At 36.2% G+C, this 25,290-nt stretch overlaps 1 protein-coding gene across 2 annotated transcripts in view; it reads right to left on the reverse strand.

Moving 5' to 3' along the window:
- Positions 1-2,384: 2,384 nt before the first annotated feature.
- The window catches only part of REL (REL proto-oncogene, NF-kB subunit), a 38,454-nt gene continuing 15,548 nt past the window's right edge, over positions 2,385-25,290 (reverse strand). The window contains exons 4-10 of one of the 2 annotated variants that reach the window (XM_036077012.2): positions 25,033-25,124; positions 13,875-14,015; positions 12,642-12,746; positions 11,864-12,076; positions 11,018-11,086; positions 10,821-10,889; positions 2,385-9,424 (exon numbers count right to left, since the gene is read on the reverse strand). In XM_036077012.2, the coding sequence (XP_035932905.2) occupies positions 8,634-9,424; positions 10,821-10,889; positions 11,018-11,086; positions 11,864-12,076; positions 12,642-12,746; positions 13,875-14,015; positions 25,033-25,124 (1,480 nt within the window). In that variant the 3' untranslated portion in view covers positions 2,385-8,633. Of the gene's footprint in view, positions 9,425-10,820; positions 10,893-11,017; positions 11,087-11,863; positions 12,077-12,641; positions 12,747-13,874; positions 14,016-25,032; positions 25,125-25,290 lie in introns of both variants that reach the window. The other variant, XM_036077013.2, reaches the window with a different exon arrangement.

Genomic DNA, 25,290 nt, shown 5'->3' on the forward strand with positions numbered 1-25,290 from the left:
ATTAAGAACCTCCTTAATAGAAGATTTCTATTTCTTAAATTTCTATTCCTGACATTATGCAAAATTTCAAGCAAAAAGTAAACATTAGCTGTATATACTTTACTTATTCCATATGTTCATATATTATGAGACACAGGTTGTTAAAAATCAGTGTAGGTCTGTTTTATGCAAGAACTGGGAACATTAATGAAAGTACTATAGGTTCACTTTTGCCGATATAAAATTATTTTAAAATTAGTTTTGTGATCTCTTCTCATGGCTTTATTTTTTAATTTTTTTTCTTTTCAAATTTTTATTTAAATTCTAGTAACATATAGTGTAATATTGGTTTCAGGAGTAGAATTTAGTGATTCATCACTTAACAAAAAACATCCAGTGCTCATCATAACAACTGACCTCCTTAATATCCATTCATAGCTTTTTTTTTCAAAATTTTATTTAAATTCTAGTTAAATCTAATAACACTTAGAGAAAGGGCCCTTTTTTACTTCTTAGTATTTCTTTGTCCCAAATATAGTCTGTGATTTAGTTTAGGAAAAACATCAACTCAACTCTGAATACCTGGAAAAGTTAGAAATAAGGAAAGGATGGAGAGGAAGGAAGGAAGGGAAGAATTTACCAAGTAAGCAAGTAAGATAACTGGTTACATTAACAAGTTATATGAAATAAACTTAGAAGTTAAATTTCCATTTCTAAAGAGAAAAACATCTTACTTAGGCTGATCTTTTCTTTTGAAGCTTTATTCTTGATTTTTAAGCCCATATAAAAGAATGAACTTTGATGCACAGTTTTCTGATTTTTAAAACTGGTGCCCTTTTGGTGCCTGGGTGGCTCAGTCAGGTAAATGTCTGACTTTTGATCTCAGCTCAGGTCTTGATCTCAGGGTAGAGTTCAAGCCCCATCTTTTTTTTTAATGGTATTTTTTTTATTATGGAAAATACTGTTTTTATGATATTCATTTAATTTTTTTCATCTTGAAATAATTTCAAACTTATAGGAAAGCTGCAGGAAGTACAAAGGACCTCCACTCCCCCAAACCATTGAGCCGGTGATGTTCCATCACCCTGAATACTTTAGCGTATAATTTCTACAAACAAGGACATTCTTCTACTTCGCCACAATAGAACTATCAATTCAGGAAGTTAACATGGATATTACAACCATGTAATCCACAGAGCCCACTCAAGTCTCACACCAGCTGTCCCAACAGGGACTTCCACAGGCAGGGGATCACCCTTTGCACATAACTGTTATGTCTCTTTATAGTCTCCACCAATCTGAAACAGTTCATCTTTCCTTGGCTTTCATTATTTTAACATTTTTGAAGGTTTCAGGTCAGTTATTTTGTAGATTACTCTTCAATTTGGGTTTGCCTGGTATTTCCTTATTATTAGATTCAGGCTGTACCTTTCTAGCAAGAATACCACGTAAGAGATACTAACTTCTTGCATCTTATCAGGTGTCATACAATTTTGATTTGTGCAGTTACTGATGACTGGATTTTAATCAGTTAATGAAGGTTGTGTCTGCCAAGCTCCTCTACTTGTATTCTTTTTCCCTTTAATTAATACGTATCTTGTAAGGAGACCATCAAACATTCATCCACTAGTTTTAGCATTTACTGAAGATTTGTCAAAAACTGATCTAATTCCACCATTTCTTTTACATTTGTTGGTTAGCATTCCACTGAAAAGTAGAACTTTCCCTTCTTGTGGATTTGTGGGTTCCTATTTTGTTCGATAGGTTATAATTTGTTACTAACAAATGCAAACGCACGCACACACACGTGCACACACACACACACAGTATGTTTCTTTACATATATTGAAAATTGGGAGTTGTGTACCAGTACTTCCAATTCCAACCTTATTCTAGTTTTCTCCCTTTTTTATTTGTAATACCTTTCTCTGACAAAATCTGGCTCCCATTAGCCTTAATATATTTACTTGTAGATCAGTCCCCCTCATAAAAACCTCTTGCTGCATCCTTATTCCAGATCCCTGACAGTCCTCTCCATACTACTACCCTCAAATGTTCTCCTCAGGCTTCACCCTGTATCCCACACTGGGCCCCACCTTCGCCCTCTGTGGCAGTACCTACCTCAGAATAAGCTCAGAATAAGCGAATGACATTTGTCCTGAATTATACAGGAAGGGAGACAGGCAGGAAATAAATCAGGAAGGCAGAAAATGAAAACCTTTTAAAAATGCATTTTAGTACTCTACAAAAATTATAATTTCAAAGGACAGTTACATATTCAGGTATATTCAGCTATAGCTTTCCATAAAAATGCATGTTTCTAAGCAACCAAACTACCTTTCCCAAGGAAGATGCTATAAATAACAAAATCTCACCAATATTTTTAAAGTCAAATCACAACAAAATTTTAAGAATTTTAGTTTTTCCATTTATTATATTACCACACAAAAAAAAATCACTGTAAACAAAGATATTACAAAGGTAATAAAATATTATGTACAACAAAAAGGATTTTGACACTTTACAAATGATTGCATCCTTTTAACACATTTAACATTAAATAATTTGAGAACTTTAAAAAAACTTTTTTCAGTACCTCTAAATTTATTATAGTTACTAAGAAGCATATAAAAATACTTAGCACAGTAAAAAACAGGACAGTGCCATTCTGTAGGGTTCTGAATTCATCAGTTAACAGTATTTTTCAGTACATTCTTTTAAAACATAAGTCATCTCTGAAGGGTTCATCTGGTCTGAACCATGACCCCAATGAAGCCTCCTGAGAGACTTCTAGACACAGATCCCCAAATACTCCATCTTACCTATTTCTTACTACATTTTAGGCAAAGCTATACTGTTTTGATTAGATAATAAAGAAGAAAAATAGGTAAGATGTTTACTTTTATCAAAAACTTTTATTTTATTTACTCTGCTGATATCTCTGAAAACTCGATTTACTGAAGCACCAACATTATTTACTAATTATTGTGTATTACTACTCACACATAGGTGTTTAATGAAAATTTTAAAATTCTTTAAATTTTTGAGAAGTCCAGTAGTAAACTGAAGTTTTGGAAACAAGTGATAAGTGACAAATGATAAATTCTACCCTCTTTAAATAGGTCATTACTAGCAGGTGGTATTTTTTCCTAAAGCCATAGACATTTAAAATAGAAAAATACTTAGAAAATCTTTAGAAGAAATAATTGTTTAAACATTTCATCTGTGTTTTGTTTATTAGTGATGGCAGTGGGACACAATGGGGGCTTTTTGATCTCTACTTTTGTATGCATGAAAAAAGTTATAATTACTTTTGAGATTCAGTCTTATTCACCGATTTTAAGTTTGTGCTTTAAATTCTAAGATGTATTAGTTAAACTATTAATTTGACTGAGTCTTAGACAAAGGCATAAAATTGGATATAGACAAACCACACATTTATCTCTGATTAGTTGCCCACTCCTGGGCTTATAATGTTAAACAGCATGATATTTTTTATTCTATGTGATACCAAAAGCATCCTAATTTTGCCCCTTTCATACTCAACCCCTGAAAACTAAACAGATCAGAAATCCTTCAGTGGCAACTTTATTAGCTATGATGAGGTTCCCTTTTAGGAAGACAGTCTCACTACCAATTCATAATCAACTTTGGCAAAGAAATTAAGGGTCCTAGAACTTCAGAACTGAAGTCATTAAATGACCTTATCTTTGCTATATAATAGAAACTGGTTCTGAAAAGAGTAAGGCCAAAAGAAGGGCCTTCAGATCTGGACAAAACAGACAGCCACTCTAAAGAGAAACCCATCTCAGGGTTCTTACTAAATCTAATCCATAGCGATTTTTCTCACTCTGCCATGTATCAGAAGGAGTTTCTGGGCTTAGAGATTAATCAGGGCCACAGGATTACACACATATTTATTAATATTTGATTAGCACTATACTATTTACAGTTTCTTATGCATCACTTTATTTAATACAACACATCTTGTGAGGTAGGTAAGCAGGGTATTATCTGCATTTTATATCTGAAGAGAGGCCCACAAAAGGCATGGTTTGTTAGATATTGCATAACGAGTATGTGGCAGAGCTGAAGATTCAACCCAGATGTCCTGACAAAAAAAAATCCCTATTCTTGGGCGCCTGAGTGGCTCAGTGGGTTAAGCGTCTGCCTTTGGCTCAGGTCATGATCTCAGGGTTCTGAGATCGAGCCCCGCATCGGGCTCCCTGCTCAGCGGGAAGCCTCCTTATCCCTCTCCCTTCCTGCCGCTCCCCCAGCTTGCGCTCTCTCTGCCAAATAAATAAATAAAAATCTTAAAAAAAAAAAAAACTGTATTCTTTCCATTTCTCCATGCTATTTAACATCACATGGCAATTTCTTTAATCCCCTAGTATATCAATGTATGATATAACAAATTATTTGGTGGTACTGGGCAGCCTGGATCACCAATTCCAAGCCTCTCTTAACATGGACAGTCTCATTTTTTTTTTCCTGAAACATTAGGTTAAAAACTGACAGCCCAGCTGTTAGAGAAACCCAGTTACCAATTTAAAAGACCATTATGATAGCAGGTTCTGATGACAGAAATCAGAATAGTGGTTTTGAGGAGTAAGTAGATTGGCAAGGGCATAAAGAACAGAGGCAGAGTGGATAACATGGTAAAGGCATGAAGGCCTGGCAGCCTGAGAGAGTTTTCAAGGAATGCCAGCTTGTTATAGGGTTTAAGGATAATGTGGTATTATTTTTAACCAGAGCATACTGAAGATTCTTGTGGGGGAAAAGGAATGAAGGCCTATACTAAGGAAGCACTAGGAATGAAGGAGGGACTAATGCAAGACATTTTTATGAGGCAGAATTTAAAAGACTTGATAACTAAGTAGGACAGTAAAGGAGAAAAGGAATAAAACATGATTCAACGTTCCAATTAGTATCTTGTGTGGCAGGGTAAATGGTAATGCCATTAATGAAAGGAGAGAATGCAAAAGGGGGAGGCAGTTTATAAAGGCATTTGGGTAGCGTGAGAGAAAGCTGAAACTGGGCACTGATGAGGTCATCACAGGGGAAAAAAATAGCACCAAATGAGGGCTGGGGTTGAGATTCTAGAAAAAAGTCAACCTCAGAGAGGAATCTTATCTACCACAGAAAGCTTGGAGGAGTATCCAAGAAGGGAGTAGCCAATAGGAAAGAAGGTTATGGATAGGTCAGGCAGAGTAAGGACTGATAAAAAGACACTAGATTTGACAAGGAAAGTGTCTCTGGTCACTTTTCCCAGAATATCATAAGAAAACAGAGGGAGCACCTGGGTGGCTCAGTCGGTTAAATGTCTGACTCTTGATTTCGGCTCAGGTCATGATCTTGGGGTCGTGAGATGAACCCTCCTGGGTCAGACTCTGACTGGGCATGCAGCCTGCTTAATATTCTCTCTCTCCCTCTCTCTCTCTGCTCTTCCTCCCACCCTCGAGAGTACACACGCCTACCACCCGCCCCCGTGCCTCTCTCTCTCAAAAAAAAGAAAAAAGAAAAAGAAAACAGTAGGAGGTGAAAGATTAATAAGCCAAAGAATGACTGGGAGCTGAGGAAATTGAAGCTGAAAGCATTTCCTGAGTCTGGATGTGAAGGAAGGAACATGAAGGTAGTAGGAAAGATTGTTGTTTCCTTTTTTTTAAGGCTAGAGAAGACGTTTATCACAGTTATACAAAGAAAACCACCACTAAATGGTGATGTGAGGATACAGAAACAAGATGGGAGAGAGCAGGGCCCAGGGTGCGAGTAGAGTGTAGAAAGGCAGAGGGGCACTTTTTCCTTGGAAACTGTGAAAACGTAAATATATTTAGAGATAGATGAGAAATAGGTTGCCATATTCTTTTTATGTTATAAAATAAATTCTATGATCAGTAAGTAGTACCTGAAAAATGAAAAAATCCATTGGAAATACTCTAAACACAGATGTAGCAGTACCTTAATTCAGCTTACATGGGGAAGGGCTGGACAAAACAACCCTGAAAGACAAGTCAGTTGCTTATTTAATGAACAAAAATCCAGTTAGATATTCTAACAGTCTGTGTTTAAGCTGGCCAGTGCTAATTAATACAAAATTATAGGATTCTGTATTTTTTTAAAAAAAAGCTCACCACCTATCAACCACTATCTGGAGATATCCTGGGTTCATTCATATTTTGAACAGAAAAGAAATGATGCCTTCCAAGTTTTTTATTCTCCCTGGTAAGTTCTTCTAAAGTATGTTATATGCTTATGGTTTTTTGTTTTTTTTTTTAAAGATTTTATTTATTTAACAGAGAGAGACACAGCGAGAGAGGGAACACAAGCAGGGGAAGTGGGAGAGGGAGAAGCAGGCTTTCCACTGAGCAGGGAGCCCAATGTGGGGCTCGATCCCAGGACCTTGAGATCATGACCTGAGCCGAAGGCAGACGCTTAACGACTGAGCCACCCAGGCGCCCTATGCTTACGGTTTTTAAAATTATATAACAAATGTTTCATTTTTAAATCATAATTTCTGAGAATTATTAATGGTACTTAGGTGTCTTTAACCTTTTTCTTCTTCTGCTTCCTAGACTATTCTAACCCCAAGTCTTATCTTGCTCTCCTTCCCATTTCCCAGTATCATTCAACTCAGAATTTTTATTTACATGATATTCATACATTTCCCATTTTGATTGTTCCAGTAAACTTACTGGTTTGGTTGGACACTGTGTAAATGAAATGACACACTGTTTCTAGCTCAGAACATGCTTAACATTTGTGGCAGGTTCTATTTGTAAAATAGAGTAAGTCTTCAATAAGTCAGTTACTTAGCATCATGACAATTCCATCACAACTAAGATTACTGCCTAAATTCTACCATCATTTTGCTGCTGGGATTACTTTGCTTTCAGATGGTTTGGATTACCATTATTAATCCTTTGACCTGAAGGTGCATGATTCTGACATAAACCCAATGTCACATTATAAAAATCATAAATATCTAATTAAAGCTGTTCTTTCTTTCAAAAAAAACAAAGTTCTACTAGTAGTACTTTGAACATTCAATAAATATTTACCGAATGCTTAATAATGAGGCAGACCCTCTTCTACAAACTGAGGATTCAACAAACAAAACACAAAAATTTTTACCTTTGTGAAGCTTATATCCCAGTATAGGGAAAAAAATAAAAGTAAAAAATAAATGCTTAGTAAAGGTCAGATCCTGGTAAGTGCTATGGACCAACAGAAAGGAAAGAGGACATGGAGTGCTGATGTGTATAGACTCGAGGAAGGCCTTGATCAGTGACAGTTGAGTGAATCTGAAGGATGTTAAGAAGTGAGCTATGCATGTATCTGAGAGAAAAATAGTCAAGGCAGAGGGGACACCAAGTACAAAGAGTCTGAGGCACGGATATACTTGGTGTTTTTGAAGAGAGACTATGAGGGCAGAGTGCCTGGAGCTGAATGAGGAGAAGAAAACAGTAAGAGATGAGATAGGAGATGAAGTATGAGCCTGCCAATTTTAAGGACTTTGGTCTTTACTGTGAGTGGGAATGGGGAGCCACTGAATGGTTTTGAGCAGATGAATGATACAATTTGACTTGTTTTAAAAATAATCATTCTGGCTACTTTGGAGAGAAGAGACTATAGGGCACAAGGAGGAAGATCAAGAACTCAGTTTTGGATATGTTGAGTCTGAGCTGGATTTTTGTTCATTAATTAGGTTTCTAAGTAGAGATGTCAAATAAGTAGTTTTACATACATGTGTAAGCTCCAAGTATGGAGGTCAGAGGATAGGTCTAAGCTAGGGATAAAATTTACGAACAAAGAGCACGAAATTGGACGAGATCAGAGTGAGTGAGGAAACACAAGAAAAAAGACAGGCCTAAGGAAACTTCTTCACCTTAAAGATGTGGGTGTAAAGCTAAACTCACAAGCGATTTAAAGGTAGGTATTTAAAATGGTCCAAAATGTAGAGAACTTCCCCTTCCTTGAAAGCTCACTTCACTCTCTTCTGTCCAAGTTAGATTTTTTTTTTTAAGACTTTGAGAGAGAGAGCATGCAGGTGCACACGAGTAGGGGTGGGGAAGGGAGAGGGAGAGGCAGACTCCCCGCTGGGCAGGGAGCCTGATGCAGCCGGATCCCAGGGTCCCTGGGATCATGACCAGAGCCGAAGGCAGACACTTCACTGGCTGAGCCACCCAGGTGTCCCCTGCCAAGTTAGATTCTTAAAGATTTTAAAGATTCTTGACTTATATATAAATCTAAGAAACTCCAAGAAGCCTCAGAAAACCCCTTAGGGGTCACCTTGGCCTATGGGTCTCAAAAATAATAAGGAAATCATTTTTCTAATGACACAGTCATTACAGGTTTTACCTTAAATTTGCTTAAAAGCAAATATCAGTTAATTCATTTAACTAAGAATACATTAATACAATATAAAAGAAGTCTAAAAAAGTGTATTTTGAAGAACTGGAGCCTTGCTCTCATTTTCTCCTCATTCTGTACTGGGAAAATGGGGTAGGACTCTAAAGACAGTAGTTCCATGGCACACAGTTATGGGGTCACATGTTTCAAAAAGAAGAAACAGTTTTTAAATTTCTATTTCAGAATTTCCCCTGTATGATACTTTCCAGCTTTGAATTCAATATACCCAAACAACCATTTAAGTTTTACAAGTTACCCTGAAAAAAATCAAATGCAAATGAGTCACCTAATTGCTCATTCTGCATAGCGCCAATACTAGAATACTGACTATGAACAAAACCATGACTGTCTGGATTAGTACCGTTTGATGGTCCTGCCTCATTTATCATACTGTTATCTGTGCAGTTGAAGTCAGATCTCTCAAATGCCTCCGGCTGAGGAACAAACGCAGCCGTACTGGAGCCAGCGGCTGCCGGCATGCTGGGAGAGGACATCTGATGGAGCTGTCTCAAGTCTCTCGGGTCTAACACTGAATTACATGAGGGGTTTTCGAGATTCATGCTCACAAGTCTCGGATTATCAGTCTCCCTCATGCTGTCATTACTAGGTGTTATCATATTCATAGGGCAATTCGGCAGCATGTTGCCATCAGAAATACCATATAAATCAGCTGGTGACATGGATGGTGCTTCCATTCTGCCTATGTCATTCGAATTGTTATAAATACAAGCATTAGAGGCATTCAAATCACGCTCAAGAGGCATTTCCAGATATGGCGAGATACCTTGTGGATTAGAGGAAAGTGTCCCTGTTGAAAAATCACTCAGTGGATTCGTACTGACTGTGCGCGAGGTGGGGTGGGCCCCTGACGACCAGCTGGAAGAAGCCTGAGACACCATCGAAGGTATGGGTGAAGTATGATGTGACAGTGCATTTGAGATGGACACAGGTGAGGAATAGTAGGAATCCGCTTGACTTGAAACACCGGACGTCCTGGGCATTTCTGTCAAAACTGCACCATGAGAAAAGTTTGATTCTGTGGAGAGGAAAATGTATTTTTATAAACTGAAATAAAAGTATAAAAAACATTATCTCTAAATTAAACTTGCATAAACACACTAATAAAAAAAATTTCCAAGCAAATTGATGTAACATTTTAGAGAAAAATATTAAATAGCACCAAAATTATTATAAGAGTCCAAAAAGCTAAATTCTGTAACACTTACTGTTTTACAAATACCTATAAAATAATTTGGTAAGTTATTTTGGCATAGATAGCTTCATTCTAGTTAAATATGAAAATTTAGCTTCTGAGGCTCTATAAAGTGAAAAATAAATCAGAATTTCAGGGATGCCTGGCTGGCTCAGTTGGAAATCCTGATCTCGGGGTCATGAGTTTGAGATCCAGGTTGGCCGTAAAGATTACTTAAAAAATAAAGCAATTTTTTAAAAAAATCGGAATTTCAGTTAATGGGAATCTAAATAGCCAAAATCATTTCATATTCACTACTTTTAGGAGAAAATAGAGGGATAGAAGAAATGCTCATTAGGGATGATTGAAAAATACACATAACTTGCTAAGATATATTAAGATATAACTCTAGGGGCACCTGGGTGGCTCAGCTGGCTAAGCGTTTAACTCTTGATTTCAGCTTGGGTCCTAACCTTGGGGTTGTGAAATCGAGCCTTGAGTCAGATTCCCTGCTGGGCATGGAGCCTGCTTAAGATTCTCTCTCTCCCTCTGCCCCTCCCCTCTCTCTGTCTCTCCCCATCTCTCTAAAAAAAAAAAAAACAAAGAAAAGATAATTCTAAGGTACTACAAAATTCCCAGTCAGAAAAAAATTAAGGGTTCTGTATTTATTTATATAGTATATGACTGCTGTACATGCTAAACCAGGAAAAAGCACAGATTTAAGAATGTAAGGGGAAGAAAAGACTTCTGGTTACATAACCCTGGTTCAGTGATTTAAACCAGAGGTTCACAGCTTTTTTTTTTCTGTAAAGGGCCAAATATTTTACGGTCTGTGGGCCATACAGCCTCTGTTGGACCTACACAATTCTGCCACTATAGTGCAAAAAAAGCAGCCATAGACAGTATCTAATCAAATGAGCATGGCTGTGTTCCAGTTAAGCTTTATTTTTAAAGATAGGCAACTGGCCAGATCCAAACCATTTCTTCCATGATACACTGTAATTAAATAAAATTACCACCATACGAACAAATGTAATTTCTCAAACAATAAATCCCAAAAACATAATCATAGTTTCCAATAGGACCTTAAGAAGTGGAGATCAATTCATTTAACATTCAAAGCATGAAAAAAGTTGGAAAACAGTGAAGAAGCAGTTTTCATTCCTAAGAATGGAATTCTAATATATTGGGCAAAGCATTGGTCTTTTGACCATAAGGAATACTCTATAGGATAAAATACCTTTTTTGATGAATCTTCCTTCTCCAGTTGATACTAGGGTACCAGGTCTAGGTCTTTCAGGAAAATTAACTGCTGTGATAAAGTTTTTCCATTATTAAATGCAATTTAAAAAAGAACATCAGTTAAAATTTAGAAAACTGAATAAAGCAAAAAACCCAAAATCTATTTAAATACAAATCAATCCAAAATAATCTTACCACAGTCTTGCCACAGTTTCTGGAAAAGTAGAGTTGTTTTTTGTTTCTTTGCTTTATTGCCATAAGTATCTGGTTAAAAAGAAACCAGGAAATCATCACAGGTTTATGCTGCTTCTCCTTTAACAAATAAATAGGCGTTTTATTCCCATAAGGTGCTTTAAACAAATGTATGTAATATGGATTTAGTAAGTGTTGCAGAATGTGTCCCAAGTCAGTCGGAAAGGGTATAATACTCATCTTGTTTTCTTATAACACCTATAAGTCAACAATGTCAACTAATGCAATAAAGGCAGATAAGGACCAAACCAAAATGGAGACCACTCTGAGTGGCAAGCTTTCCATCTTAAAAAGGGCACAATAAGTACAAAAACAGAATCTCAAATATACAATACATTTTGATAAACAGTTCAGATACTCTGAAATTATTCTAGATTCCTTTCCAAAGAAAGAGAGGCAAAGAGCAGAAGGACCAATCGATAAAAAAAAAATCAACTGAAAACTTCCAGAAAATAGGGGCGCCTGGGTGACTCAGTCGTTAAGCGTCTGCCTTCGGCTCAGGTCATGGTCCCAGGGCCCTGGGATCGAGTCCCACATTGGGCTCCCTGCTCAGCGGGAAGCCTGCTTCTCCCTCTCCCCACTCCCCCTGCTTGTGTTCCCTCTCTTGCTTGCTGTGTCTCTGTCAAATAAACTAAAAAAAAAAAAAAAATCTTAAAAAAAAAAAACTTCTAGGAAATAAAATGTAAATTATGAATAAACCTAACTGTATCCAAATGTATCTTACAAGAAAATGTTATTAGGAGAACTAACTTAAGAAATACATAAAACATGACCACCAAGAAGTCATACCTTTTTCATCTGGCAGATATCTAAAATCCATAGATTCACTAACTTCCTGGTCAGAAGGTCTCCGCAACTGCATTTTTACTGTCACTGGTTCTGTTATCGCTCTGCAATATGGTGGAGTCTTAAAAACAATGGCTACTTGACGGTGTACATCAGCTTGTGAAAAGATACCTTTTGCTTCCCAATCGTTCAACGCAAACCGAACTTCTATGTCATCTAGTGAATACAAAAGCAAAGGAATAGCAATGGAAAACAAAATCCATCTATTAATCTAAAATACAGATGGTCCCCAACTGATGATGGTTCACTTAACAATTTTTTGACTTGATGATGGTGTGAAAGTGATACGCATTCAGCAGAAAGTGTATTTCAGATTTTGATTTTTTCCCAGGCTAGCGATAGGCAGTACGACACTCTGAAGATGCTGGGCAGTGGCAGCAAGCCCGTCAGCGACATGACCAGGAGGGTAAACAACATATATCACAACTGTTCTGATTTTCACTTTCAGTACAGTTTTCAATAAATCACATGAGATATTCAACACTTTATTACAAGTAGGCTTTGTGTTAGGTCATTTTGCCCAACTGCAGGCTAATGTAAGTGTTCGGGCATGTTTAAGGTACACTAAGCTAAACTATGGTGTTTGGCAGGTTAGGTGTATTAACTGCATTTTCGATTTAAGATTATTTTCAATTTACAGTGAATTTATGATAGTATAACCCCACTGTAAGCCAAGGAAGATCTGTCTATTCTAAATTCAATGAAACAAATAAATGAATACCTTTCTGAACTTTATCACATAGTAGAAATATTTCATCACCACCTCTGACACTTCCACAGTTCTTGTTTACACGACAAATCCTTAATTCTGCAGTATTAGGAGCACCTAAATATAAAGGATTGTTTTAATGGGTTTCTGCTTTAGTAATATTTTTTATTCCTTTTTGATGGTGAGAATTATAGGAATACAATTTACAGAACAGATAAAAGCTTTAGTGTATACATAAATTAAGGACACTGAGTACATTAATCACCCACAACTGTCCTTTTCCTTTCTAACTGCACTGCCCAACCTGATTTACAGCCTTGTGATTTCGTTTCTCAGCAATAACTGATCCTCTAGTTAAATCTCTCTGTTCCTAAATTCTGATTCTTTCAATCCATCCATACACTGTCACCAGATTAATCTCTTAAGTCATAACTATAAGCCTATAGCAATGCAATTTCATGCTTCCTATTAGGAATATAATTTTAGTAACTCTCCCTGGCAATTCAAAGTTCTCCATGATGAGGATACTCTGATCCACCTTTATAGGCCTATGTCCCACTATGCTACTATATGTAAAACAGGCAGTAATATACCATGAATGGATGCATATATAAGAGCAAATACACACACACGTGCACGCAAAAACTTTGAGGGCAATTTCATAATCTTTTAAAACTACAAATACCCATATCCTTTGATCTAGCATTTGCCAACATTTCTACTTCTGTAAAATTATGCTAGAGACACATTTGCACAAAATATGCACATACAGGATATCTTCTGAAGTACAATCTGTTAGAGAAAAAAATCGAGAAGGAAACAAACCAAATGTCTTGTAATAGGGTAATGATTTAATAAAATTGTGATAGAGCCATATAAGGAAATATGCAGCTACTGAAGAGAATAAGGTACCTGAAAAGGGAAAAAGGCTCAAGATATACTGCTAAGAGAAAAAAAATTTTTTTTAAATGATCTGTGATGATTTTTTTTAAGTTGCCAAAAGTATACTATATGAATGATAGTGATGATGTGTTTTTATATATGAAGAAACTGGTGAAATGTGTACCTGGGGATAGTGATTATCTTTGGAGGAGAAGATCAGAGAAGATCTATTCTTGTTATTTCAGTAATGCTTGAATTTTTCTTATAATGAACATACTCTTCTCTAACTGCCAAAATACCTTAAAAAATTAAACTAAAAAAAAATAAGCTAATGCTACAAATATAAGACAATAAAGTACTTACGGTTGTCATAAATTGGGTTAGAGACAACAGGAGGTAGAGCTGTTGTCAAATTACCATGTTCATCAGGGAGGAAAACTTGAAAACATAATCTCACCACATTGAGGTCGCAATCTTCAATATCAAGCAGCTGCTGTTCAGGGACTAAATAGTACATTTTTTTAAGAATGTAAAATAGTCACATAGAACTAAAATCCTGCTAGGTCCTCCTCCCTGCCCAACATATCCAATAACCCTAAGTAGCACCCAGTCTATGCTAACAAAATAGAATAGTATACAATCTCAAAAATGCCTTTTATCATTATCATATATAGTCACTAACAGTATTCATTAAGTTATGTGCATGGTTGGGAAGTAACTACCCTAAATCATCTGAAATTTAGAGAACTCTGAATTGATATTAATAACCAACCAAATTTTTACTAAAATGGTTGCAGGTTATACAAAACAGAGAAGAGGGAGAATATAAATCTGTGTAAGAACTACTATCATCCCTACTTTATAGATGAGGAACGGATTTTAAAGAGATGAAATTACTTCTCCAAAGTTCCAGATAGGAAGTGGTAGAGAAAGAATTCATACTAAGAAGTCATTGAATCCTGAACCTATGCTCTTGAAAACTGAACTGTATTAGAAAATTTTACATATGTTTTGCATAAAGGTGACATACATAGAACTATTTACCAAAATTCAGAACAATACCTTAGGGATTAAATACCAAGAAGATAATAGATGATATAAGGTAGCCAGCTAGTTTCCATAAAAAGTTTTTTTTTTTTTTAAAGATTTTATTTATCTATTTGACAGAGAGTTCACAAGTAGGCAGAGTGGCAGGCAGAGGGAGAGGGAGAAGCAGGCTCCCCGCTGAGCACGGAGCCCAATGCGGGACCCGATCCCAGCACCCTGGGATCATGACCTGAGCTGAAGGCAGCCACCCAACCAACTGAGCCACCCAGGCGTCCCTCCATAAAAAGTTTTATGTGCAAATTAGGTCTGCTTTAAAAGACAAAAAAATGCTATAGCAGGAAAAATTTGCAGTTCTGAAAAAATATAAAAACCTTTATGACAGAATATAATGTAATGACAGTTTGTTAAATTGATATCTGAAAAGAAATCCAGGTTTAGTTTTGGAATTAAAAGAAAATATTAACTGCCTTTTCAAATAATATAAGCTGTAGGAGTAAATCATAACACAGTCATTTTTTTAAAAGCACAAAATACACAATTATGTGAAAATTTTTTTCAGAAAGTATTAAAATTTGAAATACTAAATTGGAAACACAGTTAAAACCCAAATTCTTTAGTCTTACAGGCAGTAATAAAATGACAATACAATTTTGATTCTGACTTTTTATTTAAACTATGCTCACAGTCTCAGTAGCTATCACAACATTTAAAATATCCCCATTAGTTTTTTTTTTTTTTTAATTTATTTATTTGACAGAGAGAGAGACAGCGAGAGAGGGAACACAAGCAGGGGGAATGGGAGAGGGGGAAGCAGGCTTCCCGCTGAGCAGGGAGCCCGACGCGGGGCTCGATCCCAGGACCCCAGGATCATGACCTGAGCTGAAGGCAGACGCTTAACGACTGAGCCACCCAGGTGCACCCCCCATTAGTATTCTTAAGCGAAGCATTTGAAGGCATCTACAAGAACTTATTTGTACAACTATTAGGTCAAAATACACACCTGTGATGCAGGTATTCGTATCATAACATAGTATGACATAACAGGTGTGGTTGAAAGGGGCTTATTACAAATAACAAAAGATACTCCTTTCAATTTTTTTGTGTTATCACTTAGCCAGGGTTTTAGGAGCTCTTTGCCAGGAATGGGGGTGAAGAGCAAATATGTATTTATTATAAATCACAGTATCACAAAAACCCAGAGTTAAGTTCAGCGTAAGAGACCTCTTTTTTTCCAGATAGAGCCTGCCAATTTTGTAAGAGGTGGCTAAGAAAATGAGAAGTTGAGATCAACTCTCAATAGCCTATAGAGGAAAAAGAAAGGAGTTCAGGTTCTACTGAGGATGGAAGATCTGATAAATGCCCTATACTCTGGTTGGGGCCCTGAAAGAGCTATACCTTAGGAGTTAAGAATGAACTGGAAAGATACCAGATCTCACAGAGATGAAGTCCGGCTTCAAATAATCTAACTCATTCACTGATCTGAGGCGATCTGAGATTGCTATTGACTAGCTGCCTACCACAAGAAAATCTTCCGGAAAAAAAAAAAAAAATCTTCTGAAGACAGATAACAATATCCTCGGCCTAAAATCTTTATAATTTTTCATATACAATGACTGGTATTCTATTTTAAATAACAGGCAAATGAAGAGACAAAATAGAGGAATTTTGTTTTTTGGGTTTTTTTTTTTTAAAGAAAAGAAAAATAGTCTATAGAAATAGACCAGGGGCGCCTGGGTGGCTCAGTTGTTAAGTGACTGACTGACTCTTGATTTCAGCTCAGGTCATGATCTCAGGGTTGTGAGATCGAGCCCCACATCATGCTCTGGCATTGGGCGTGAAGCCTGCTTAAGATTCTCTCTCTTCCTTTCCTTTTGCCATCCCCCCAAAAAAAGAGACCATAAAGGATTCAAATAATGAAGTCTTCAGACAGGTTATTTAAAATATATATTCAAGGAGTTAAAAGACAAGATGGAGTTTAGTAGAGAACTTGAAACTATTAGGAAAGGAACCAAACAAATTCTACAACTGAAAAATACAGTAAACTGAAATTAAGAATATCATCAAATTTATCAACTGTTTTTATAAAACTTTATTTTATATATTGCCTTTCTATATGCCAAGGACTAAAATTTGTTTACCAATATTTTTTACCAAGAGTCTTTAAAAATGTTGATTTACACTTAAATCTTCAATTCATTTTCAGCTGATTTCTGTATATAACAAGAGGTAGAAAAATCCAACTTAAGTCCTGTATTTTCTTAAGTGTCTTTCTGGGCTCACAATTCTACTCCACTGGCCAATCTGTCTATTGTTACCCCAATACTATGCCTTAATTAATACATCTTCATAATAAACCCTATTATCTGATAAAGTCAGTTCCTCATTGCTGTTTCTCTTCTATAAAGTATCCTCCTTCTCCTTTTTTTTTTTTTTTTTTAAAGATTTTATTTATTTATTTGACAGAGAGAGAGACAGCGAGAGCAGGAACACAAGCAGGGGGAGTGGGAGAGGGAGAAGCAGGCTTCCCGCTGAGCAGGGAGCCCGATGTGGGACTCGATCCCAGGACTCTGGGATCATGACCTGAGCCGAAGGCAGACGCTCAACGACTGAGCCACCCAGGCGCCCTCCTCCTTCTCCTGTTCAGAATAATTTCAACATATTTAATGAAAAATCTCAAGAGTTTGGACTTGCATTGAATCTGTATATCAATTTGGGGAAAAATGCCATCTTTATAATATTGGTATTAGTGAACATGACATATATCTCCTTCGGTTTAGGTGTTCTCTATCATCTTATAATGAAATTTTATAATTTTCCCTGAAGAAATCTTGATCATTTCTTAGATTTGTTGACATGTACTTTACATTTTATGACAATTTTTCTTTATCTGCTGCTGATATATAGAAACGCAACTGACGTTTACATATTAATTTTACATCCACTCACCCTTTTAAAGTTATTATTTTAATAATCTATTTGTACGTCCTTTTGAGTTTTCACCATAAATAATAGCTTCCAATAATTACAGTTTTATTTCTGCATTTTTAATCAGGTCTCACTGCACTGGCTACAATCCCCACTACAACGCTGAACAGAAGTAGAAAGAGTACACATCCTTTCCTCATTCCTTTTCAGAATGAATGCTTCTGATGTTTCCTTCATTTAGGATAATGCTTGCTGTAGGCTTTTTAATACATACATATCATTCTATAGCACAAAATGCAGTATTTTATTCTGCAATGTGACAAATGCTACTCAGCTTTTAAAAATATGCAAAATCTGAAGTATGAGAATAATCAAATTCTCTTAAATTCCTCTAAAACTAGTTTAAAATTTCCCTTTATATTTGATCAAAAGAAAACAAGGTAACAATCATTCTTAATCTATCTTTACAGATAAATATTACTCCTTAGTCCCAAGAGCAGGATGTACAAGAATTTCATTTTTATCAAAAATATATTACCATGATTTATTTCTCTTGGAAGTAGGGATTCTTTTTTAAAGTCAATTATAACATCTATTAGGTCTAGAGATGTGACATTTCCAAAATTCTAACACAGTTAAATACTACTGAAACACAAGTAAACAACAGGATAAAAATACACAGTATACAGACTAATGATTTTATTTATTTTTTTAAAGATTTTATTTATTTGACAGAGCGAGAGAGAGAGAGAGAGAGAGAGAGAGAGAGAGGGAGAGCACAAGGAGGGGGAGGGGCAGAGGGAGAGGGAAAAGCAGGCTCCCCGCTAAGCAGGGAGACCAATGCAAGGCTGGATCCCAGGACCCTAGGATCATGACCTGAGCCGAGGGGCTTAACCAATTGAGCCACCCAGGCACCCTGATCACTTGTCTTTTTAAACTGTGTTCTTAAAAAACTTAAGAAAAAAATTAATAAAATCAACTGTGTTCTTTTTTAGACTACCAATATAAAATAATTCCCCCAACTCAACTGTAAAACAGTTTTTGTAACAATTCAATGTCCTCTGTATATGGAAAAACAGTAAAATACCGAATAAAACTGAATTGCAAATTCTTTATTGTCAAAATGCTAGATTTTAATTACTGAATATTAGAATTCCTTATATGTCCTTAAATACATAGATAGAAAATGATAAATAAATGAAATTTTTTTCAGCTTTTGTAGTAAGAGTCCTCTACGAAGTCTAACTGCTATTCTTTTATTCCAGCTAAGTGGACACTATTAAAACTTGATATTGAAGCCCTTCATTAAATTCCTCACCCAATTTAGATTTTAGCACATCTTAGACAATTTGAACAATATTTTTACATGAAGCCTCAAGTTTAATACTACTTGATTGCTATATATCCCTATTTGCAAGAGGTAGTTCCTGTTTTAAAGAACTAATAGCAAGAAAGATAAGGAATGGCCTTACAACATACTAGTGGATGTAGTACACAAACTAATTCTACGCAAAGTAAGAATCGTTTTTAATAGTCTTTGTATTTTCACATGATACTTGATCTCTAGAAAACAGACTGTCACAATGAGATAGCATCAGTCTATGGATCAGAATTTGTAGATCCTACTCTGCTAAACATTTCCAATTCCATTGTTTTGTTTTTTTTTTTTAAACCCAGGAGAATTGAGCAACTCCTTTGTTTCTATATATCATAAATATGTATCACAAAAACAAAGTCAGCTGGTGTCTTGCAGTACAGCAGAATTCTCCTATGTGAAGTGATGCAGCTATGAAAAAGTATCAATTCAGCTCTGACAAATTTCTATGTAAGTGGTAGAATTTGAACTTGCAGATCCCAAAAATAAATAACCAAAGAAAGGATAATTCTACCTCTGAGTTCAGGTTATTTAAATTAGTTTTTAGTGTTTTTGAGTTTTTTTAGAGGGATTAGATTTTGTTTTGCTTAGTATTAGAAATGTACATTTTAGGTTTTATTTCAATACTCTAGGAAAATAACAACATATAATAATCATTATTTCTATTATGAAAAATACATCAGAATAGAGAATGAGGCCTACTATAATTATCCATTTATAATTTATAACCTGTTCCCCCTAACTACGGATTCCCAACTCCTTACACTGCTGATATTCCCCCTTAGCACTTTTCATTGTCTAATAAATTATATAATACACTTATCTAGCAAATTTATTAACTGTTAGTCTTTCTCCACAGAAATATAAGCTCCTCAAAGGCAGGAATTTCTGTTTTATTCACTAACTTATCCGAAGCATCTAGAACAAGCTCGGACTATAAAGACTGAATGAGGTAAAAACCTGTTGAAGGAATGAATGCACAGAAGTAGGTAAGATGTGTAACCTACTGCATAGAAGTAGACTTTTACCTCAAGGCACTTAGTTGTGAAGATATTTAATATAAATATACTGTTTAGGTACCAAAGTGAAATATAACCCAGTTCCATCAGAGATCCTGTCCACAGTGAGCATGAAATTCATCTCAGAAGACAACCACCGAAGCATTAAATGATGCAACAGATGTCACAAAGCTTTTCATGACCAATTGCTGAGTGAACGTTATAATTAGGAGGATATCACCTTTGGCTCAAGAGAGCTGAAAAGGCTTTCAGGGCACTTCAGGTAAGGAAAACAACTTGAATATTTTTGGTAGACAACTACAAATAAGGCATGTTCACTCATTCATTTGTTCATTTACCCTTTCAACAAATTTTAATTAAGCCTCTACCATGTGCCAGATACTAGGCTATGTGTTAGAGATACATAGAAGACAGTCCTTCAGAGCCTCAGGACTCAGTGAAGGAGAAACATGCAAACAAAATTATAGCAAATCATATCAGAAATATGTAAAACATTTTGCTCTGTCTGGAAAGGTCACAGAAAGCTTCAAAGAGGTGACCTTAAACTTGAAGGCTGAACAGGAAGAATTCACCAGGTAGATCAGAATATTCCATGTAAGAGAGTTGCATATATTTAAAGGCTGAGTAGCAAGAAAGAATGTGGCTCTTCTAACCTGGCAAAATGGTTCAGATGGCAAAAACAAAGCACATATGTGTGCACTCAGTATTAGGGGAAGGAGGGACAGGAAGTCGAGGCAGAGGATGCAAGCTAGAGGTGAAGATGGAATGGAAAGCAAAGATTGGATTATGAAGGGCTTTGAGTGCCATGATTGAGAAGTTGAATCTAGCAAGTATCAGAGTTGCTCAAAGTGTGGCCCATGGATCACTTGCATCAGAATCATCTAGGGCAGAGATTTTCAAATTGTAGTTGGGGACCCACGCTGGTCATAAAATTAATTTGGTGGTTGGATTAGCATTTTCTCTTTTCTTTAATTTTAATTCCAGTTAGTTACCATACAGTGCTATGTTAGTTTCAAGTGTACCATATAGTGATTCAACAATTCCATACATCACCTGGTGCTCATCACAAGTGCACTCCTTAATCCCCATCACTTATTTCACCCTCCCCAACGCACCTCCCCTCTGGTAACCATCAATTTGTTCTCTAGAGTTGAGTCTGTTTCTTAGTTTGTCTCTGTTTTTCCCTTTGCTCATTTGTTTTGTTTCCTAAATTCCAAATTTGAGTAAAATCATATGGTATTGGTCTTAGAGAATCTCTGACTGACTTACTTCACTTAATTATACTCTCTAGCTCCACCCATGTCGTTGCAAATGGCAAGATTTCATTTTTTTTATGGCTGAATAACATTTCATTGTGTGTGTATATATATATACACATATATCCTTATCCATTCATCACTTGATGGGACACTTGGGCTGCCTCCGTATCTTGGCTATTGTAAATAATGCTGCTATAAACTAGAGGTGCATGTGGATAAGCATTTTCTTTTAAAAAAAAAAAAAGAGAGAGAGAGAAGGAAATGGAATGGAAAGGAATGGAAGAATGGAATAGCATAGAGAACATATTCCATGTAGTAAGAATTTGGGACCCACTGCTCAGTCATAAAACTAATTTGGTGGGTTGGATAAGCATTTTCTTAAAAAAGGGGGGGAAGAAATGGAATGCAAAGGCATAGCTATAAGAGAGTATATTGCATGTAGTAAGAATAGTGTTTTTATCTATGTATGTATGTATGCCTATGTATGTATTGAGTGGAGAAATAAGATCTGTTTCTTCTATGAGTCAGTCAAATAAGTTAAGAAACATGGAGCTACAGGTTTCTTAAAACACAGTCCCAGGGGTGCCTGGGTGACTCAGTTAAGCATCAGCCTTTGACTCAGGTCATGGTCCCGGGGTGCTGGGATCGAGCCCCGAGTCTGGGCTCCCTGCTCAGCAGGGAGTCTACTTCTCCCTCTCCTTCTGCCCCCTGCCCCTGCTCGTGTGTGCACTCTTTCTCTCTCAAATAAATAAATCTTTAAAAAACAAAAACAAAACAAAACAAAAAACAACGAACACAGTCCCAGATCCCTTGCCAGACCTAACAAATTAATCAGAATGTGACCTGGAATCTACCTTTTTAGCAAGTAAGAAGGGATTCTTAATGCACATTCAAATTGAGAACCACTGATGAAAATTATTCAGAGCCACTGAAGGATGATAAGCAGAGTTCTGAAGTGATTCCTACTGGTTTTAGAAGGATATTTTTGTATGCAGTGTATAAAGTGTTTGGAAGATGATAAAGAACAGAGGCAGGACCACAAGTTTAGGGGCTAACAACACAGTCCAGGCTACAAATGGTGTAAGCTTACTTACATCCCTACGGATTATGGAGAAGATGGCCAGAGAGATGGTCAGGGTAGGGTGAACAAGAGAGTTTTGCTGGAATAGTGAGGGGTTTATGACGAGGACCAGTGGAAGAGAAGGCAGGAAAGATATGTTGGGAGTTACATGTGGAAGACTTTCAATTGAGGGCCATTTAGTTTTTAAACTTTTAAAAGAGCCATTCCAATTTCTTAATCAGAATAATATGCTATAAAAAGCACTGTTCTAAGAAGATCACTTCTTAGTAGTAAGTGAGGGTGGGGTGGATTCCACAACTCAAACTGTGAGATACGTCCTTCACCTAGAGAGAGCAAAAGGGCTATGGGGAAGAAAGGGATGTTACAAAAAACTAAACAACAACCAAAACCACAAACACTGTGAAGGCTCAACTAGCAGGATTGCTTCCTTCCCCAAATCTAACTCCACCTAGGCAGCTCAGTAGAGAGAAGATCATGAGCCTGGTAGCTAGGCTACCTGTGTTCAAATCCCAGCACCACCACTTACCAGTTCCATGACCCTGAGAAAATTACTTAACTTTTCTATGCCTTCATTTCCTTATTTTCAAAATGGAGATAACAACAGTCCCTACCTCATACGTTGCTGTAAGAATTAAATGAAATAAGGAGCACCTGGCTGGCTCAGTCGGAAGAGCATGCTACTCTTGATCTCGGGGTTGTGAGTCTGAGCCCCACAGTACTTAAATAAATAAATAAACTTTAAAAAAAAAATTTGAAGATTAAATAAAATAAAATATGTAAAGCACTTATTTTGTACTAAGAACTATTCTAGGTGCTATATGAGTGTTATTAACATCATGCCTGGTTCTGGATTGGTAAAAAACCAAAAACCTAAAAAACTTCTGGAGGGCCCATCTGCCTCTTGACTCCTGCATCTTCCTTTCTTAATGCCTTTTCCACTGGAGTCAGGAGACCTAGACTTGAACTCTAGCTCTGCCACTTGTACTTGCTACATAACTTGGGGAAATTACCATAACCAAAGCTTTGGGGTTCTCTTCTATAAAGCAGTGTTGTTGTAATGACTAAATACATAGCATACATAAAGCACTTAACATTTACTCCTTGACATACAAAAAATAATACATGGTAGCTGTTATTTATGATCTTCTTTTATACTACATGATCCCTGTTTTATACTGCATCTGGGCACAGATGGACTCTTTATAAGTTTGGACTTTTACTTTAGCAATGAAAATGAGCATACTCTTGACCCAGAAATTTTCCACTTTTGAAAATTTATCCTAGGGGTGCCTGGCTGACTCAGTCAGAAGAGCAAGCGACCCTAGATCTCAGGGTCATGAATTAGAGCCCCACGTTGGGTGTAGAGAGGACTTAAATAAATTAAAAAAAAAAAACACTTTAAAAAATTTATCCTAAGGAAATAATCACACAAAAACTCCATGTATATATGTTCAATGGAGTTTTTTTAATAAAATGAAAATAACCTAAATGTTAACAGATGGCTAGATAAATTGTGGTCTATCCAAACAACAGCATACTCTGTTAAAAAGTAAAATAGATTTATAAGTACTAACATGGCAAGATGTTTAAGATCTATTCCTAAGTGAAAAGAAAAAAGCAGTAGCATGGTTCTATTTATATAAAAATACATGCATATAGTTGTGTATACAGTTGGATACTTACTGTTTAGTGGATTTTGCTGGGGATGGCAACTGTAAGCACTCCGCATTGTTTGAATAGATAAATGACTACACCAAGCTAAATGCTGGCATCCCACACTACAGTGGTCTCCACTGTAAAAACTATGAAATGATAAGTTCCTAAACTAGGGAGACAGCTATACATGTATAAAGGAAATTCTAAAAAAATACACACCAAACTTAACAGTCATCTTGCTCTGATGAGGAAGACTGAAGGGGAAGAAGGGGACTTTTGTTTACAGCATTATACTAAGTAGTATGAAAAATAAAGACCTAGGGAGAAGAGATGCAGACCTTATGGTTCATAAAAATACAGCACTTGGTTATGAACATATTCCTTAAATTATCTTCATAACCCTTAAATTATTTTTATACATCCAGAAAAAACACAAACCAATGATACGAGGATGTCTTAAATATGACGGAGAATCTATTCTTTGAAAATGTTATTGTCGTTCAGTTCCTGAATGATGCCTATTGAAGTAGCTGCAGAAGACTTTACAGTGGAGACTACCCTAGTATGGGATGCCAGCATTTAGCTTGGTGTAGTCATTCATCTCTTCAAACAACACAGAGTGCTTACAGTTGCCAGGCTCTACTCCAGATCACACTATCCCTGACAAAACCCACTAACCAGTAAATACCTAGCCTTATACACAAATACACTATGAAAATATTTTGTATAGCTTCTACTATTTCTATATGTCTTCTTCCACCCTGGGATTAATTTAAATTTCGCTGCGGAGTATGCCCTTGATTTAAATAACCACAGTGCCAGTTCAACATTCAGAAAAGGTAATGTATACTGCCTGCTGGAATGGCATACGGAAGGCCACATTCAAAAAGAAATCAGAACATCTGTGAGGTTTTCTTATAGAAAACAATGGCCCTTTCCACAGATACCAGAAAGCCTTGTCAGAGAATTTTTTCCCCCAACACTATGAAAGGTTTTAAATCTTCTTCCTTCCTTGGATACAGGTATCCATCAGCAAGCAGAAAAGTGAACACAAAACTTAAGACAGCTTTTAAAGACAGGTTCAAGATACAAACAGAACTCACTTGCACAAATAGGTCAATATCCAAATAATAGAAATAATTCTGTCAAACATACTTACCATTGAAAGGATTGATTCCTGCCCTTATTCTTGAAATAATAGCTTCTTTTACTTCTTTTTTCTTTACACAACGAATACCCAAATTTTGAAAACTAGAAGGAAAACAGAACTTTCAAACTGTATTATAGTTAAACACAAGGACAAATAAATGAAGTTTTACCAAAAAATACTGCAAAAATCAAGGGTACATCCTGTGCCTATGTCAAATATGCCAAAATAGATGAAGATTAACAGGGAAGTAATACCAAAAAGCTAAAA

The sequence above is a fragment of the Halichoerus grypus genome, chromosome 10 (genome assembly GCF_964656455.1).
Source record: "Halichoerus grypus chromosome 10, mHalGry1.hap1.1, whole genome shotgun sequence".
Taxonomy (NCBI): domain Eukaryota; kingdom Metazoa; phylum Chordata; class Mammalia; order Carnivora; family Phocidae; genus Halichoerus; species Halichoerus grypus.